Source organism: Pseudorasbora parva, chromosome 17, assembly GCF_024679245.1.
Source record: "Pseudorasbora parva isolate DD20220531a chromosome 17, ASM2467924v1, whole genome shotgun sequence".
Taxonomy (NCBI): domain Eukaryota; kingdom Metazoa; phylum Chordata; class Actinopteri; order Cypriniformes; family Gobionidae; genus Pseudorasbora; species Pseudorasbora parva.
This window is the reverse complement of record NC_090188.1, coordinates 34156990-34175822: the sequence shown is the minus strand read 5'-3', so window position 1 is coordinate 34175822 and position 18833 is coordinate 34156990. Positions and strand designations below refer to the sequence as shown.

The window sequence follows — 18833 nt, the reverse complement described above, 5'->3', positions numbered from 1 at the left end:
CAAGAACATGAAAAAGCCTTCAAATCATGATCTTATGAGGCCAAAGTAATGCTAGACACACCAAACTTTAAGTTCGAAGTGTTACCAGCTCATAACTTTGATCACATTTTTATGTCAGCTTAAGAAACATTCCTCAAAGACTACAAGAAAACTGTGTGTATTCTGTGTCTGACTGCTGCATTGTGGGAAGGATTAGGCTTACTGTACTCTACACAGTAAAGCCTGCTGGCTTGAGCACTGCCATTAAGAGAGAAAATGGCAACAGTAGCAGATCTTGTGACATCCTGAGAGTATCTGGAATAAGTGGGAGGGGGGGGGGGGGGAGTCTCGAAAGGAATGAACTGATAAGAAAATGAAGTGAGGAGAGATGTATGAAAGAGCCATAAAGGCAGATAGACAGGTATGAGGGAGGAGAGCACAGGAATGTGACCTGGAGTTGTCGCCATCATGACCTGTAGGAGCCGTGTTGCCCATGTGGAGGTGATCAAAGCAAGAAATCCTGGGCAACCAGCCAGGACCACCGCACAGCTGTGTGTGTGTGTGTGACCGCACGTACTGCCCGTCCCCTGTTCTCATTCACTTTAATTATTAACCTGTCAGTGTCTCAGCAACAGCTATGGTCTGACAGGGTGGTGTACATGAGGAACAGTGAACAAATGAGTGTGAGAAAAGCAGAAGAGGCAATGGAAAGGGAATGATATACCTTAAAGGTGTAGTGTGCAATATTTATGAGGATCTATAGACAGAAATGCAATATAATATACATAAACCATACATATGTTTTCCGTGGTGTATAAAGACCTTACAAAATGAACCTTTATGTTTATAACCTTAGAATGAGCCGCTTCTAGCTTCACACAGGGTCGCCTTACAACCATGTTTACAGTAGCCCTAAACAGACAAACTGCGCTACAGAGCGCTTGCTACTCTCTGTCTCAGACAACAACCTCTTTGTCCTGTGTCGGCCACCATTGCTTCTCTTTGTGCATCGAAAGTGAGGGGTGAGTGGTGGGTGGTTGCATTTCACAACCTCACCACTAGATGTCGCTAAAATTTACACAGTGCACATTTAAGCTGAACTTCTCATAAAATAAACAGTTAAATATTTAGTGCGTGCAATGTTTGTGTATGTATGTACATCTGGATGCCCAAAGTCCAACTTAGAAATGTTTGAATGCCATTACATTAGATACAAAATAACTAATATATTTGTAAGGTTTTTCCAAAAGGTTCAGAGGGACTATGCTAATAGAATATAGATAAGGTTAAAACTAGTGGTGAGCCGTTATCGGCGTTAACGTGCTGCGTTAACGTGAGACTCTTATCGGGCGATAAAAAAATTAACGCCGTTAATCAATTCTCAAATTTGGGTAGGGAGCTGGGTCTATACCAGCGTTTCCCAACCAGGGTGCCGTCTGATGAGAGCAGGGGTGCCGTGTAAAAGGTGCACTTGCACCATGGTTCATCTTACATCTGATGACACATATTTAATATGGGTTGTAACATGAAAATAATGCTTTATGTATGTTTCTGTCGATGGATACACATGCTGGCTTCTCAGTGATACATTACAACAGTGATAATAAACGTGGGCAAAACTCTTTGTAAACTGTTCAATGCATGCGAGTGCTGCCGTATGTCCGAATATGACCTGTCATTTTCACCGTCATCACCCACGTGCAGAGCCAGAAGACATGAATGAGAATGTCAGACATAGTCTGTATATGCCTTAAATGAACTGTATTGAGTCCGTAAAGGGGCAGAAGCTATACTGCTGTCTGTCAAACAAAAGATCACTCACTGCTCTTGATTGAATTGCTTGTGTAAGTTTAATAAGGATTCATCTTTAATTTAAACAATTAGCAATATCCAATTGTATTATGTTACAATTGATAACTTTATTCAATTTCTTTACCAAAAAATAATGTTATACCCACCTGAAAAACCTGAAAAGCATTGTTTATTTTATAAGTACCTTTGCTCAATAGTATTTATTTGTGTGCTGCTTGTATTTAAGTTATTTGTTCTTATTTTCTTTATTTTTATTTGACAGTTTTCCTTTTTTCCCTGAACACAGTAAATACAGAACTGTACTGAAACCGTGAACCTAAAAACGTGATACAAACCAAACTGTTAGCAATCTGTACCTTTACACCCCTAGCGTAATGTATGTGAGAGGGTAGCGCACACATTCTGAAAGCCTTCGGCAGAATTCAGATGAGCCATTTTAATCTACATTAATTTCAAAATTAATCTAGTTTAATTTAGATTTAAAAAAATGTGTCAGTGCCCACCTCTAGTTATAACATACATATGTGATACTGAAATATTACCATATGTGTAAACCACATTATTTACATAAAACCTCAAAAAGCATTCTATTAACAGTCCAAAAAACGTGGTACTTCCCTGACTAAATAAATAAATGAATAAATCAGGAAAGGGATTTTAATTATACACTCACAGCCCACACAGGAGAAGTGAAACCTAGGATTGCAGCTTGCATGCCCTCTGACACAAATGGTACAATATTCTCCCCCAGACGCGTATCTCGATACAAAGCCCTCAGGATGTTCAGAGCATGGACCTGTATGAGAATAAAAAAAAAAAAAAAAAAAAAAAAAAAAAAAACATGCATTAAACATATCTGATCCTATTCTGTTTCCTCAGAGATGAAGTGTGTTTGTGTGTGTATGTGTCCACCTGTGGCACCGTGCTGCTTTCAGTAACTCCATCATTAGACGGCATGGCCAATGCCGTCAGAGATCTCATGGTCATCTTCAGGAGTCCACAGCTGGATGATTTAGGCTCAGAAGACAGCAGGGCCTAGACAGAGACAGTTTTATTACATTTATCACTGACAATGGAAGATTAACAGCCACAATTTTGACATGGTTTGGAATAACATGAGAGCGAGTCACTAATGACATTTTTGGATAAACTGTCCTTTAAGCTATATTTAAGACGGTAGATTCCTGTGAGACGGGGACAGTGAATGACAGCGTGACAGTGGAAAAATGACTCACAGAATGTAACCGAATACAGTCTCTGGAGTTTTTTTGTCCCTGTGCCAAAGGGTGTGAACTCATCGTGCAAGACCACCTTTTCCGGGACATACCGCAGGAATGTGTGCTCATGCCAAGGTGTTGAGTTTATCCATCTTCTCCCTGTCTAATTCTTCCTTAAAACCATCTCATTGTCTTGCGTTTCAGATCCAAAAAACATTTTTCCTTGACTTCAGTATTTAGCTATTCTGACCTTTCAGAGGGCTGTCCACAGGGGAAGATTTGCATCATAAAAACTATAAGGAATCAATTACAGATCCACAGATGTTCAGATAATACTAATGAAACTAATCCCTGGTGGTGGAAATCTTTAGAGAATGTCAGATTATTGCATATTTGTGAAAGAACAAATGTTTTGAGTGTGTTATACATCAAAACGTCACACACATTGGAGATAAATGTTAGGCTACGCTCAGACAGCAGGCAAAGCTGGCCCAAATCAAATATTTTTATGACTCCGATTTTTTGTTTATAACAGTGTGCACTACATGGAATTTTATATTTTTTATCAGATACATCCATCTGGATGAAGATACAGAGCAGAGACTATGCAACAAGTTTTGTTGTGTTTAACCATTTTGAGAAGAGAAAACTTCAGAATAATGTCACAGAGTTTATTCATGAAGTTGTGTGAACATGTCCGTTTATTGCAATTATGGTTACTACAATTAAGAGCTTAGTCGCATTGGTTTGATCTAAGTATTGCATTTACATGAGGTAAAGTTTAAAATTGCAATATTGCCAAAATCCAATTACAAATTGCATTATGAGGGTCCATTTATATGCACTGAATGTCATGATCAAGAAACCAGTTTGAGATGATTTGAGCTTTGTGGCATGGGCTGAAAGTAGCAATCAGAACATGGGTACGCTGTGGTCATGTTTAGCAACAATACTCAGGTAGGCTGTGGGATTTAAACGATGCCCATTTGGTACAAAGGGGATAAGAAAATATGCTCCACACCATACCACAACCAGCAGCCTGAACCATTGATATATAAGGCAGGATGGATCCATGCTTTTTTATGTTGTTTACAAAACATTCTGAGCCTACCATCTGAATCTTGCAGTTGAAATAGAGACTTATGACACCAAGCAACACTTGTCCAATATTCTATTGTCAATTTTGGTAGCCTCAATTTGCTGTTCTTAGCTGACAGAAGTGTGCTCTTCTGTTGTTGTTGCCCATCTGCTTCAAGGTTCAAAATGTTGTCAGTCAGAGACCTTGGTTGTAACAAGTGGTTTATTTGAGTTAATGTTGCCTTTCTATCATCTTGAACCTGGACATTCTCCTCTAAACTCTGGCCTACAAAACCACAGCTCACTGGATATTTTATTTTTTCTGACCATTCTCTGTAAAATCTAAAGATAGTTGTGTGGGAAAATCCTAGTTGATCAGCAGTTTTTGAAATACTCAGACCCGCCCATTTGGCAACAACAATCATGCCATGTTCAAAGCGCCTTTCTTCCTCATTATCATGCTAAGTTTGAACTTCAGCAGATATTCTTGACTATGTCTATGTGCCTAAATGCAACAAGTTACTGCCATGTAATAGGCTGATTAGATAATTGCATTAACAAGCAGTTGAATTAGTGTCCCTAATAAAGTGTTCGGAGAAACATACACTCCAAAAAGTAATACAGGGGACCTGTTAACTTAATAATAAAAAATAAAAAAATGCAGGTTGCAAGTTAAAAATTCTAATTTAGTGATTTAATTAAACCCTTTAAGTTGCAAACATTATTTTTGTTTTAACTTATTTGACAATGTTGATCATTAGATTATTATTATTATTATTTTTTTTAATTAAGTTGTAGTAAATTAATCAAATGTCCTTGATAAATTGGGTAGTGGATATTCTGAAAATTAGAAAATCCATAACCCAACTATTTACCAGCTATTTATCATGCTTTGCATAGGACTGGAATAGTACAGTACATGTTGAAATTGGTTACCATTGTGCTGAAGAGTAGATATATGACGATAAACATTGCATTGACTCTATAAGCAATAACTGTGGTAATGCCAATGACAAGTGCTGTAATATCTTGTTCATTAACAAATAAGACACATTCCGCATGCATTATGATGGACTGAGGATATAAACGGAACTGAAGATATAAATGGAAATAGAAAAGATTAACTGGTTCCAGGGCTACAATGTAAAGTGGTGATGAATTGAGAAATCAATTTTCCCTTGAGGTTTTGATATACACTCACCTAAAGGATTATTAGGAACACCTGTTCAATTTCTCATTAAAGCAATTTATTTCTTCAGCAATCACATGGCAGTTTCTTAAATGCGTTAAGGGGTGTGGTCCTGGTCAAGACAATCTCTTGAACTCCAAACTGAATGTCAGAATGGGAAAGAAAGGTGATTTAAGCAATTTTGATGCATGGTTGTTGGTGCCAGATGGAGCGGTCTGAGTATTTTACTCAGCTTCCTTTGTATCCTAATATTAGGATTGTGTGGTTGAACTTTATTTTTAACAAAGTTCCAGCTCACATGAGGAAGACATTCGTGTAGTCGCTTTATTTCACATCGTTTGTAAACCAGTCTCAGGTCGATGCCGGATTTGCAGACATATTGAAATTAAAACACAATGCTGTGCCTTTTATATTGGATCCGACAGGAATGGTGCAACACACTTAACATATATTATAGAAAAGAAAATCTGGGTGATGCGTGCATGTGTGTGTGTGTGCACGAGGTTCGCACTTATATCCACAGATTAGGTGGGCCAAGTAATAAAAAAAAATACAAAAATACAAAATAATATTACAATCAATCGCGGGTGTATAAGACATAAATAACTGCGTTTGTTTGATAAAGACATTTATGAGCCCTGTGATTGAGAGAATCATTCCGGTTGCCGCTTTCAAAACAATCCCTCGCTCATGGGAACTGACGGGCATAGATATGACAGGGGAGTTTAATCTCATTAAATATGCAAATCTTATCCAATCCTAGCCATGGGCATTTACTTCCAAGTCTCCAGTGTGTCACGCCCATCAAAACCCAGCGTTCAGGAGAGAGCCTCAAAACTAGTGTAGAAAATAGCCTATTACCTATTAATTGTAGGGCTGCAGCTAGCGATTCTTTTTGTAATCGATTAATCTACCACTTATCGATTAATCTACCACATAAATCGATTAATCGGATAGTAATTACTTTTCCTTTTTTAAAGAGCAATAAGAGACAATAAGATGGGTATCTTAAAATTAACATCTAATTTGTTTTCTTTTTAGAAAAATTAAGTTGTAAGTTAAAGTGTGATATTTAAATTACACAAATCAATGAAAGCACGCAGCTCTGAGCTCTGAAAGCACACAAACGCGTGCGCGTTACAGCTTGTTCTGATGTTTGTTGCTCCTAGCATTGAGAACATCTAATGGTGCATTTCGAAGATATTATCAAGTAGGATATATAAAGTCTCATTTAAGATTTCACACACATCACAATGACTGTGATCCATGTGCAAAGCTGCAAACTCCATCGCGTTCATGTGTTTGGAGTTGCTCGTATCTCCTCAGCTGACTACTGTGTACTGCCGCAAATGAAACTTAAATGTTCAGCGTCGCATCCTGAAGCTCACAGTTGTCTTCATTTAAAAACAGCGATACTAAATGATATTACCAGTGCTGATGCTCTCTCTCTCTCTCTCTCTCTCTCTCTCTCTCTCTCTCTCTCTCTCTCTCTCTCTCTCTCTCTGACATGACAACGACAGTTTAAGAACGACACGCATTCATTGCGTTTTACCGTGAAATGAGAGTTCCGCGTCTTTATTAAAATCAACATATTAACGATTTCTCTCATCCACCTGCAATTTTTGGGATGTTTATGCACCTGAACCGTGGATAAAACCGCAATCCGCTCATACTCAGTCCAATTCCTGATTTTTTTGATTCGATTAACTCAAGTTATTCGATGAATCCTTTCAGCCCTAATTAATTGTGAATGTTTTTGAATGTAAAAACCACACAAATGTTACTAACTGACCTCACAAAAATGTTATTAGTTGACCTGATAACAGTATATATGTGTGTGTGTGTGTGTGTGTGTGTGTGTGTGTGTGTGTGTGTGTGTGTGTGTGTGTGTGTGTGTGTGTGTGTGTTTGTTTTTAAAGCCAGTTCATGACACCTTTAATTTCCTCTAACTCAGTTTGTTGGATGAAGATAATTTAATTTGACATATGTTTATGACATGATTTATGTAAGGTTGTGTAATTTTTTTGTTTTGTTTGTTTTGAGTGAATGCATGGATAAATTGTTCACAATAAGATAATATCTTAAAAACATCAATTTAATAAATTAACTAGGATACATTTACATTTCACTCTGACTTTAAGTAGTGTAGAGAAAGAAAAAGAGAAAAACCTGAATATAGAAGGGTATTCCTGCACTGCGGCGGGTCGCACACAGTTTAGAGGAGGGGTCACTGGATTTCACGTCCTCAAGAACCTCCTTCAGCCAGTGTGCTGGCAGCTGCTGGAGTGTAACACTACCACTCCTGAAACACACACATGCATACAGATTACAGACAAACCCACATAATACCTTGTTGTGGAATTATGAACAAGACATTGGCTCCCAAGACTGTGGGCATTCAAGTTTATGTGGTTTCCAGTTTCTCTCATTTACGTATTCTCAGATGCGATATTATTCACAGTTCTCAAAGCAATCTGAAATTCAAATCACATCCAAATGTGATCTCAAAGCAGACTATAAAATAATTGTATTTAAACACTAATTCGAGGAAAATGTCAGGCTAGAGCCAAGTTACATTACAGCAGAAAAGATGTGAAGATAAACATCAATTTAAACTCTTTGTGGGCTCAGTTGTTGTCAAGATCCAGTGTAGAACCATAAGACACTTTCAGACACAATAAGAATTGCACAATCACTTTTAGGTGGATTTACACTGCTGGTCAAAGGTTTGGAACTTTTAAAGATATTAAAAAATAGTAAAGATATAATAAATAAAAATTGTTTTTATGAACGCTCTATTCAAATCCTTAAAAAAAAAGAAAAAAAAAAAGATTTTTTTTCCTAGGCACCAAATCAGCATTTTACAATTTTGTGAAGGATCCTGTGATAAAATAATATGTATATATCTAAATCGTACTTCAAACTTATGAATAGTAGTGTAAAGTGTTAGAGGAAAATTATGTCTTATTCATAAGGCTGCGATTAAGAAAATAAATCTAAAAAGCAGCATGATTTGAGGAATTATTCATGTCCGAAGCACAAACAGTATGGGTCGAGATACAAAACAAAAGTTTAATACTTCAGGTTAAGAGTTTAGTCAAAACCCTATTCCAAAGTATGAGCAATAATAATAGAGATGCTTGCCTAAGCAAGCACTGTAATTACACTGCAAACCTCGGATGAATACACACACACAAGCACAGCAGAAGCTGCCCAAGCGTGTGCATGACGCCCACTTTGAAAGCGGAGAAAAATGTGAGGCTCTCGTTATGAAAAGTACCGTTATACCAGATGCGCTGGACCGAGCAGGCCAGATCAAACAATCCAAACCACACAGCAAGAACCCACGCACACACACACCTCACTCAGTAATACACTACCCCAAACACAAGGCGAAACCTTCAAAAGGCAACCGACAAACGCCCCACAATCAACACCTCGTACGGGCTTAGTGGTTGCCGGTGGAGCCGTGTAATCACACAGCAATGCTTTTTCTCCAGAAGCACCTCTGAGACTCAATACAGACACAACTGTTAATACAGGCCGATCCACCACAAACACACACACTACTACTCCCTCAGGGATTTCAAGAAAAGTTGCCATCTTAGGACTAATTATATGTTTGCACGCACATTTTTGGTTGTTTTGTACCTTATTGATAGGGATGCCAGAAAAATCTAAGAAAATAATAGGGAAAAGAGACACTATTATACCATTGAAAACCATATTAATTAAAACAGTCTAGCTTAATTATGGTATGTAATGCCCCTTTTCCAATCAATCAATTAGTGATCGATACGTTCCATCCATTTTTACTCATTGCATATCCAATTTTACTCAAAATATGTCACAATAAGCAATAAAATGAATTGTGGACAACATGGATTCAATTTCTATTCTAGTTTGTGCTTCTTTCATTCTTGGATAGGCAGCTCAAAATATCTCCAGTTTAATCCAGTTTTTGACTTTCACCTCTGCTCACTTAAAAGCTCACAATACACCTACTTTCCTAGCCTGACAAGCCAGACCCAGATTAAGATGTTTGGTCTGGAAACTCACCATTGACATGGCTCAATCCGAGGGGCAGGATAAAGGGTTGTCTTTCAAAACTCCCTCTGCACAGCGTGCACGCAATTGGATAGTGCTTCAACCAACCAGAGCAACGAAGGTGAAGCAGAGCTAGTTGACAGATTAAACTTTCGCCGTATCCGGTCGGCAAAACACAGAACACATCTTCCCTTCTTAAAGGTGGGGTGAAACACTTAGTTTCAGTCAATCTTGAGAACCTATAGTAGTATTATTAGTAGTATTGCATCCTTCATATCTTGAAGACCTTCATAAGTCTTTAGTTTTATTATATTTATAAAAGAAATATAGGCTGTACCGAGTCTTTCCGGAAAAAAAAACGAGCACCTTTAAGGCGTATCGTGTGAGCGGAGATAAAGAATGACGAGCGCACAAACGTCCTCAAGCTTGGAGAAAGCCATGGCTATCGATTCTCAGCTAATACATGATCCAGAATCAGATCCGGAGGCTGAAATAAATTGAATAGGAGAAACAGCAACAGCAGGACATCCGTTTCTGTGGTATGTACTGTATTTAGTGACCTGTCAACATTTGTGTGTGTTTACTCGCAGTTTATGAGGACATGATTCGGTTTATGGACTATTGTATGCGACTAAACATTAGTAGCAAGCAAAACGGTTTTGCACGTCAATGCACGAGAACTGTAAATTATAAGTGGTCTAATGAATCTCATTTTCTTTTATCTCACATGGATGGCCGGGTATGTGTTACATGGGGAATACATGGCACCAGGATGCACTATGGGAAGAACATGGGGAATACATGGCACCAGGATGCACTATGGGAAGAAGGCAAGCCGGTGGAGACGGTATGATGTTTTGGGCAATGTCCTGCTGGGAAACATTAGTTCCTGCCATCCATGTGGATGTTACTTGGAAATGAACCACCTATGTAAGCATTGTTGCAGACCATGTACACCCTGTCATGGAAATGGTATTCCCTGGTGGCTGGGGCATCTTTCAGCAGGACAATGTGCCCTGCCACAAAGCAAAAACAGTTCAGGTATGGTTTGAGGAGCACAACAACGAGTTTGAGGTGCTGACTTGGCCTCCAAATTCCCTAGATCTCAATCCAATCGAGCATCTGCTAAACACACAAGTCCGATCCATGGAGGTCCCACCTCACAACAGGACAAAGTATCTGCTGCTAACCTAGTGAGGTACATGCCTTGACAGGTCAGGGCTGCTTTAGCAGCAAAAGGGGGACCAACACAATATTATGAAGTCATAATGTTATGCCTGATCTAGTTTGTAATAATATTTTACATATTTTCATTTTAATGTGGTAAATTTGTTTATCATTTTGTTTTGAGCTTTTGTTTTTCTTAATAGTTTAAAAAAAAAAAATCAGTTTTCAAAATCAGTTTTAGGTTTATTTCTGTTAGTAATTTTAGTACTACAACTTAGCCTTGGCAATTACCCGAAATTAGTTTAACATTTTAATGTAATATTTACAATTTATTTTAGTGTTATTTCAATTAACAAAAATTTAGTTGCCGATAACACTATGGCCGTTTTTACTTCATGGAAACTTAAAATGAAAAGAGTGTCCCTCAGAAACTCCACAGCAGCAAAACCAATCTGATGTCCTATTCATGTCACTGTCGTGAAAGTGAGCCAATTTCCTTAACTTCTGCACAGAGGCCACATTCCTAAGCTCATTAAATCTCACATTTCCAGATGTTAACAGTTTTCAAACTTCCTGATTATTTGAAGCTTGTCCTTCAGGAGTAGCACTGGTTTTCAGCCCAGCAGCTGAAAGGGAGCAAGGATGAGGAGGAGGGTGGTTGGACTCATTCAGGTATGAAAGATGGTTGCCAAACACAACATTAGGGGCTCTGGTGTAGCAGTCCTCATGACTCCCTCATCTAAAAATGCACACTTGTTCTATCTGTGGCCTTTGCGTTAAAGACATCTTGAATTTTACTGGACAAAGTGTTGACAAGTCAGTATGAGTGTTTTCATCATTATAATATAACTGTTGGTTTAGGTCAAGCAATCTGATTGAGTTTGATCTCTCACCTGCAGAGCATCTCAGTCAGTCGAACAAATCCCACATAGGCCAGTTCAAACGCCCCCCTGTGACGAGACTGCAGCAGCTGCTCCCGAAAATACTTCCCCACACCTTCCACCTGAGAGAAAAGAGAGAGAGAGAGAGAGAGAGAGAGAGAGAGAGAGAGAGAGAGAGAGAGAGAGAGAGAGAGAGAGAGAGAGAGAGAGAGAGAGAGAGAGAGAGAGAGAGAGAGAGAGAGAGAGAGAGAGAGAGAGAGAGATTGACTAAATGTGTGAAGACACTCAAAATGAAGTTTGTACAATCAAAGTTTGTACAATCAAAATTATTGTTATGTACATACTTTACAAATATTGTAGATATCAAAAATAAATCTAGATGGACAAAAATGCTTTGTGTGATCCAAAATATATTCTTATGGGTTATATTTGCAGAGGCAGGGGGACCAACTCCGTATTAATGTCTATGTATTTATTTTATTTATTTTTTACATAGAAAAATGTAGTGCAAAGCCATTACAGTGTCTAGGTAATGGTCATGTGTCCCAATACTTTTGCCCATATACATAGTAGTGGCCAAAAAGTGATGTCAAAAAGTGATGCCAAAAAAATTATGTACGTGTTAAATTAAAACTAATGTACGTGTTTCACTCCAATTGTATCATTTGACATGATGCAATGACACAATACCAAATTGTGTTCATACCAATCATTATTACCAACCTATAATTCAATAAATCACCAGGTGGCCGGTATTAGTTATATTATTAGATGTTATTGTGTGGGTTTTAGTGAAAATGGTCAGATGGAAGGAGCTGCCCTCCATAACCAACAAGGATATTGTAGAAATGGCTAAATTTGGTTAATCGTTTATGGATATTGGTCATGTGCAGAATGTGACTCATCACAATGCCCACAAAGACAACTACCATGCAGAATGTAAAGAGCTGTGGCTGGTCAGGGAAGACTAGTGAGCATTTTAACAGGAAGATGAAAATATCACCTTAAAGTGGGACCATCTCAAAACAGCTTTTAAAGGCCTGAATGAGATTGTGAGTAACCGCCTATTTCATTTTAAACTGCAAGCCAACAGCTACAAGAGACTGGATTGAGAGGTTGTGTACCAGTAAAGAAACAATTTATTAGTGTTATCTGCAAAAATCACCTAGCATTTGCCAAAGAACATAAGAACTGGAATGTGGAAGATTGGAGCTGTGTTCTTCAGTCCAACAAGTCAAAACTGAACAACCTAGCTTTGGAAAATGTCATGCATGTTTGTAAGAGTAGTAGTTAAAGGGATAGTTCACTTTGAAATTAAATTTTAATATGTTTTAGCTTACCTCATGGGCATCCGAGATGTAGGAGTATGTGTTTCCCCAGTAGTTTCAATTTTGATCATTTTAGGTCAAATCATTCTTGCCTGTGCCTCACATAATGCAGGTCTATGGTCACCACCTCAAAGAGCATACACAGAGAAGTCCAAATTAAACAATCCCCCATCGTAAGTACACGCTGATGGCCTAAGACACAAAACGAGCGGTTTGTGTGAGAAAACGAACAGTATTTGTATCGTTTTTACCTCTTGTACACCACTACGTCCGACTGATCCGAGGGCGCGCGTGTTTCCTGTTGTGACATTCGCACGTTCTGGCTTTAGTCTGCGCAAGCGTGGAAAACGGCGGAAGTGGTATCACATTCTTGATCAGTGTATTCTGGTTCAAATAAATATGGTTGTGAAAAAAATTCAACGTTGTCTGTTAATATATCGAAATATTCTTTCATTGCGATGTCCTGTGCGTCTAAATATGTTTAGATCTTCACAGTGAAAGGTAACACTTCCCAAATTTCGGTGTAAACAATGAGAGACGTACATGCGCGAGAGATCCACTTCAGGCACTTTCCGCGCTTGCGCAGACTAAAGCCAGAATGCGCGAATGTCACAACAGGAAACACTCACGCGCGCCCTCGGATCAGTCGGACGTAGTTGTGTACAAGAGGTAAAATTGATATAAATACTGTTCGTTTTCTCACACAAACCGCTCGTTTCGTGTCTTAGGCCTTCAGTGTGTACTTACGATGGGGGCTTGTTTAATTTGGACTTCTCTGTGTATGCTCTTTGAGGTGGTGCCCATAGACCTGCATTATGTGAGACACAGACAGGAACGGTTTGACCTAAAATGATCAAAATTGAAACTACTGGGGAAACACATACTCCTACATCTCGGATGCCCCTGAGGTATCCATATCAAAATTGAATTTCAAAGTGAACTATCCCTTTAATGGAGAAGTTCACTTTCAAATTAAAAATTACCCCATGATTTACTCAACCTCAAATTATCCTAGGAGTATATGACTTCCTTCGTTCTGACAAACATAATTGGAGTTATATTAATTATATATTATATCCTGATGCTTCCAAGCTTTATAATGGCAGAGTTCATTGAGTTTGAAGCTCAAAAAAGTGCATCCATCCATCCTAAATGTACTCCAGTCCACACAGCTCCGGGGGCTTAATAAAGTCCTTCTGAAGTGAATCGATGGGGTTTTGTAAGAAAAATATCCATATTTGAAACTTCCACCAGACTGTCTTCCATTTTCTAGATGATAGAAGTAGCGTTTTAAACTACGAGAGATGTTAGACTTTCCGTGTAAGTTGAACACGGAAGAATTTTACTTTATGAAGTTTTAAATATGGATATTTTTCTTACAAAATATCCACCGATTCAGTTCACAAGGCCTTTATTAACCCCCAGGAGCCGTGTGGAATACGTTTGTAAGGGACAGACACTTTTTTTAGTTTCAAACAAATAAACCACGTCATTGCCCTTATAAAGCTTGGTGTCAGGATATTTATTAATATAACTCATGTTCATCAGAAAGAAGAAAGTCATATATACCTAGGATGGCTTGGAGGCAAGTAAATAATCGGGTAATTTTGATTTTAAAGTGAACTACTCCTTTAATGGATTTATAAAGTTTGAAAATTGACAAATACTTGCTGAACACAATATAGCCAAGAATGGAAGATCTGTTTAAAGATCAAATGTGTATTTTCCAGAATGATTATGATCCCAAATACACTGTGAATGCCTTTTTTTTTACACTACAATTAAAATTCAGAAATGAATTCTGAATTGAAGTAGCCCCCTCAATTGAATTCTGCATGGCACACATTCCTGCAAACAAACAAGCTTCGTAAAACAGCTACTGTACTGTACATGTCAGCCTCTGCTCCCAAATCAACAAAACAGCTCCTCCCAAAGGTGGGCAGCGGTTAAGGTGCAGCTGTTTACGTTGTACTCCAAATGCTTCAGCTTTAGTAGGACTTTATTTAACCAGAGACTTCCTGTTTGCAACTTCACCCGCACCCCCCACCACCAAACTTTGCTCACGCTCCACGTACACAGAGAAATTTCCCAACACAACCAGCTAATTACTGTCAGGGTCAGTGACCGAAATAGCAGCTTTCCTGCATGTCTAGCACTAAGAGGGGTTAATGCAAGTCTAATGCGGTGGTTTGCTGGTTGTTTTGATTCCATTAACTCAAATTCTGGTTAAATAGCTATTGAGAAAGAAAAAAAATACATTAAAATGCGATGGTGTGATCAGCAAACAATCACAGACTGGATGCAAAGTGCTACTAAAAATTGTCTTTTCTTTTGCCAAATAACTGCAATACACATAATGCACTGGCAATGCTGCCATTAAAAGGCAACTTTCTCCAGTCTGCTATTATATATATATATATATATATATATATATATATATATATATATATATATATATATATATATATATATATATATATATATATATATATATATATATAAATATCCAATACATTTCATTCCACTTCATGATTGTGTCCCATTTGTTGTTGATTCTTCACAAAAAATTACAGTTTTATATTTTTATGTTTAAAGCCTGAAATGTGGCAAAAGGTTGCAAAGTTCAAGGGGGCCGAATACTTACGCAAGGCACTGTATAAGTTAAAACGACCTATGATGTTTTTGCATGCTTTCAGAGTACATCACAGTCACTGTGTAACGTTACATTGTGACTAACGTTATATAAACATGCAATATCGTTGACAAAAAAAGAAAAGTCTAAAATGTAGACTGGATGACACTAAGCAGAACGTGTCAAATAGAGATTGCTAAAATGCGGCTTACTTGTTTATTGGTGTTTTCAGATCATCCGCGCACGAGAGCTCGTGTGCATATGGTTGCCAGATTGGACATGTTTAGGTTAAACACTGGATAGTCTACGAGCCGTTTTACTGAACTGCTGCGAGCTGCTGAAATAAGCCAATCAGAGCAGAGCTCAATATTAATATTCATGACCCTTCCAAATAAGGCAAAAACAGAGCATTACATCCTAGGGACAATTTTTAGGGTTGTAAATGGACCTATAGAACTGTATCTGGACAAATTGTGCCCTTAAATAAGCCAAATAATCTCAATGTAGATATCAGAGAACAATTTAACATGTTGTTTCAAATCATTCTAGGGCGCCTTCAAAAATTAAATCTCAATTCAAGAAAATATGTATAAGTTATTATAATAATAATAATAATAATAATAAATTTTATTTATAATGCACTTTATATTAAACAAAATCTCAAAGTGCTACAGAATTTAAAAACAAAAACAAAACAATCAACAACAATAAATAAATAAAACCGAAAAATAAAATAAAATAAATTAAACAAGTAGCAAGTCAATTAAAAGTCAATTAAAAGCTCTGCTAAAAAGGTGGGTTTTAAGACCACGCTTAAAAGTATCTATAGTCTGTGGAGTCCGCAGGTGGTCAGGGAGAGCATTCCACAGACTGGGGGCTGCAGAGCAGAAGGCCCGATCCCCCATAGTACGGAGATTGGCTGTGGGAGTTTTGAGGCGATACAGCGAAACAGAGCGGAGGTTACGAGTGGCTGTTTGTGTGGTGAGGAGTTCCTTGAGATAGGAGGGAGCATCACCATGGATGCACTGGTGGGTAAGGAGAGAGATCTTGTACTCGATCCTGAACGACACAGGAAGCCAGTGGAGTGATTTTAGAATGGGGGTGATATGGTCGTATTTGCGCACCCTCATGAGGATCCTAGCAGCGCTGTTCTGAATACACTGCAGCCTCTGGAGATTTTTGCTAGGGATGCCAATAAGGAGCGCATTGCAGTAGTCCAGCCTGGAGGAGATAAAGGCATGGACAAGCTTCTCCGCATCAGCCAGTGATAGAATGGGATGAAGTTTGGCAATGTTTCTGAGGTGGAAGAAGGAGGTCTTACACAGGTGTTTGATGTGCGCTTCAAAAGTAAGCTGTGATTCCATTCTGACCCCCAGATTCGTGACTGAAGTGGAAAGAGGAATGACCTGATCAGAGAAAGCAATGCTGGTGATAACGGACTTCTGGACCTGAAGTGGAGTGCCGACTAGGATAGCTTCAGTTTTGGAGCTGTTTAGCTGCAGAAAGTTTTGCTTCATCCACGCCTTTATCTCATCCAGGCAAGTGATCAAAGTGGAAGGTGTGAGGTCAGCAGAGGGAGATGAACTTGTCCTAAAGTAAAGTTGAGTGTCATCAGCATAGCAGTGAAAAGAAATCCCATGCCGGTTGATGAGACGGCCAAGGGGGAGCATGTAGAGTATGAACAGGGTGGGTCCGAGCACAGAGCCTTGAGGGACACCGCAGGTGACATTGTGTGACAGGGATGTAGCTTCTCCTAACGCAACATATTCAGTTCTCCCAGTGAGATAAGAAGAAAACCAGTTGTGGACCGAGTCAGAGAGACCAATGGTGGAATGTAAACGGTGAAGGAGGATGTTATGGTCAACTGTATCGAAAGCTGCAGTTAAGTCCAGGAGGATGAGAAGGGATGGGGAACCAGCATCTGCCGCCATCAAAAGATCGTTTGTGACCCTGACCAAGGCTGTTTCTGTGCTGTGTCCTGAGCGGAAACCAGACTGAAATTTCTCATAAAGATGGTTATGCTCCAAATGGACCTGAAGCTGTGCAGCAACAACTTTTTCCAGCACCTTAGAGAGGTATGGGAGGTTGGAGATGGGCCTGTAGTTGTCATTAACATCTGGGTCTAAAGTAGGTTTTTTCAGAAGTGGTCTGATGATAGCAGTTTTAAGAGATGAAGGAACATGGCCAGCCTGGAAGGAATTATTAATAATCTTGGTAATGAATGGACTTAAGACACTGAGGTTAGATTTTACCAAGGCTGTAGGAAAAGGATCCAGTGCACAGGTGGATGGTTTCATTTTTCTGATGATGTCCTCAACCTCGAGCTGTGTGATGATGGAGAAGCAGCAGAGATGTTGGAAGGTCCCTGGCTGTGGATCAACAGACGGGACAGGCAGAGCGGAGGTGCTAGATAGGAGCAAGTGGATGTTGTCTACTTTGTTCCTAAAAAAGGTCATGAACTTATTGCACCTCTCTTCTGTGGCTTCTGAAAATGAGTTTGCGGTTTGAGGATGAGATTAATAGTGGAGAAAAGCTTCTTGGAGTTTCCAGGGTTATTGTTGATGATGCTAGAGTAGAACTGTGACTGAGCATCTCTTAAACACCTTGCGTAGGCCTTCTGATGATCTCTATAGGCTTGCCTATGAACAGTGAGTCCTGAGAGCTTGAGACGCCTCTCAAGTACGCGCCCAACCGTCTTCATCTTCCGCAGTTCGCTGGTGTACCAGGGTGCTGAGCGCGAGAAGGTGACCATTCTAGTTATGACAGGTGCGTGAAGATCTAGAAGGCTGCTCAGAGACTTGTTGTAGAAGTCAACCGACTCAGAGACTGAGGAGAGATCAACAGAGGAGAATTGCTGAAGGTCTGTAGTTAAAGAGTCTTGGTTAATCTTTTTCAGGTTCCTGAAGCAAATTTGACGGGAATCTTTGGTAAGGGAAGAGGGGCGTGGCAGCTCCAATGAGATGGCCTGGTGGTCAGACACACCCAGATCATACACCAAGAGGTTTCTAATATGAGGAGAGTTGGAAATGACCAAGTCCAGAGTGTGCCCCCTAGAATGAGTGGGTCCATCCACATGCTGTTGGAGATTGAGGCAGTCCAATAATTGCAGAAACTCAGCTGCCAGGTGGCAGGAGGGGGTATCTACATGAATATTAAAATCTCCTAATATTAAAATGTTGGCAGAAGTAGAGCAGAGTGTTGTGAGAAAGTCATGCATCTCAGAGATAAAAACTGAATTTGTTTTTGGGGGCCGATAAATGAGCAGTATTGTCAACGAAAAAGGGGGTTTACATTTAAAAGCAAGGTATTCAAATGATGACACTGTGGGCAGAGGGAGAAAAGACAGCTCCAATGATTGTCTATGAATTACAGCTAAGCCACCACCACGACCAGTGTAGCGGGCTTTCTCCAAATAGCTGTAACCAGGAGGACAGGCATCATTAAGTGCTGCGTAAACTGCAGGCTGATGCCATGTTTCCATTAAGCACATAAGGTCTAATCTCT

The 18833-nt window shown here is 39.1% G+C and overlaps 1 protein-coding gene across 4 annotated transcripts in view; it reads right to left on the bottom strand.

Annotated features, from left to right (window-relative positions):
• The window catches only part of thada (THADA armadillo repeat containing), a 139709-nt gene that overhangs the window by 85919 nt on the left and 34957 nt on the right, over nt 1-18833 (bottom strand). For all 4 annotated transcript variants that reach the window (XM_067421398.1, XM_067421396.1, XM_067421397.1 and 1 more), the window contains 4 exons: nt 11382-11491; nt 7444-7576; nt 2704-2826; nt 2465-2587 (listed from right to left, as the gene is read on the bottom strand). In XM_067421398.1, the coding sequence (XP_067277499.1) occupies nt 2465-2587; nt 2704-2826; nt 7444-7576; nt 11382-11491 (489 nt within the window). The remainder of the gene's footprint in view (nt 1-2464; nt 2588-2703; nt 2827-7443; nt 7577-11381; nt 11492-18833) is intronic.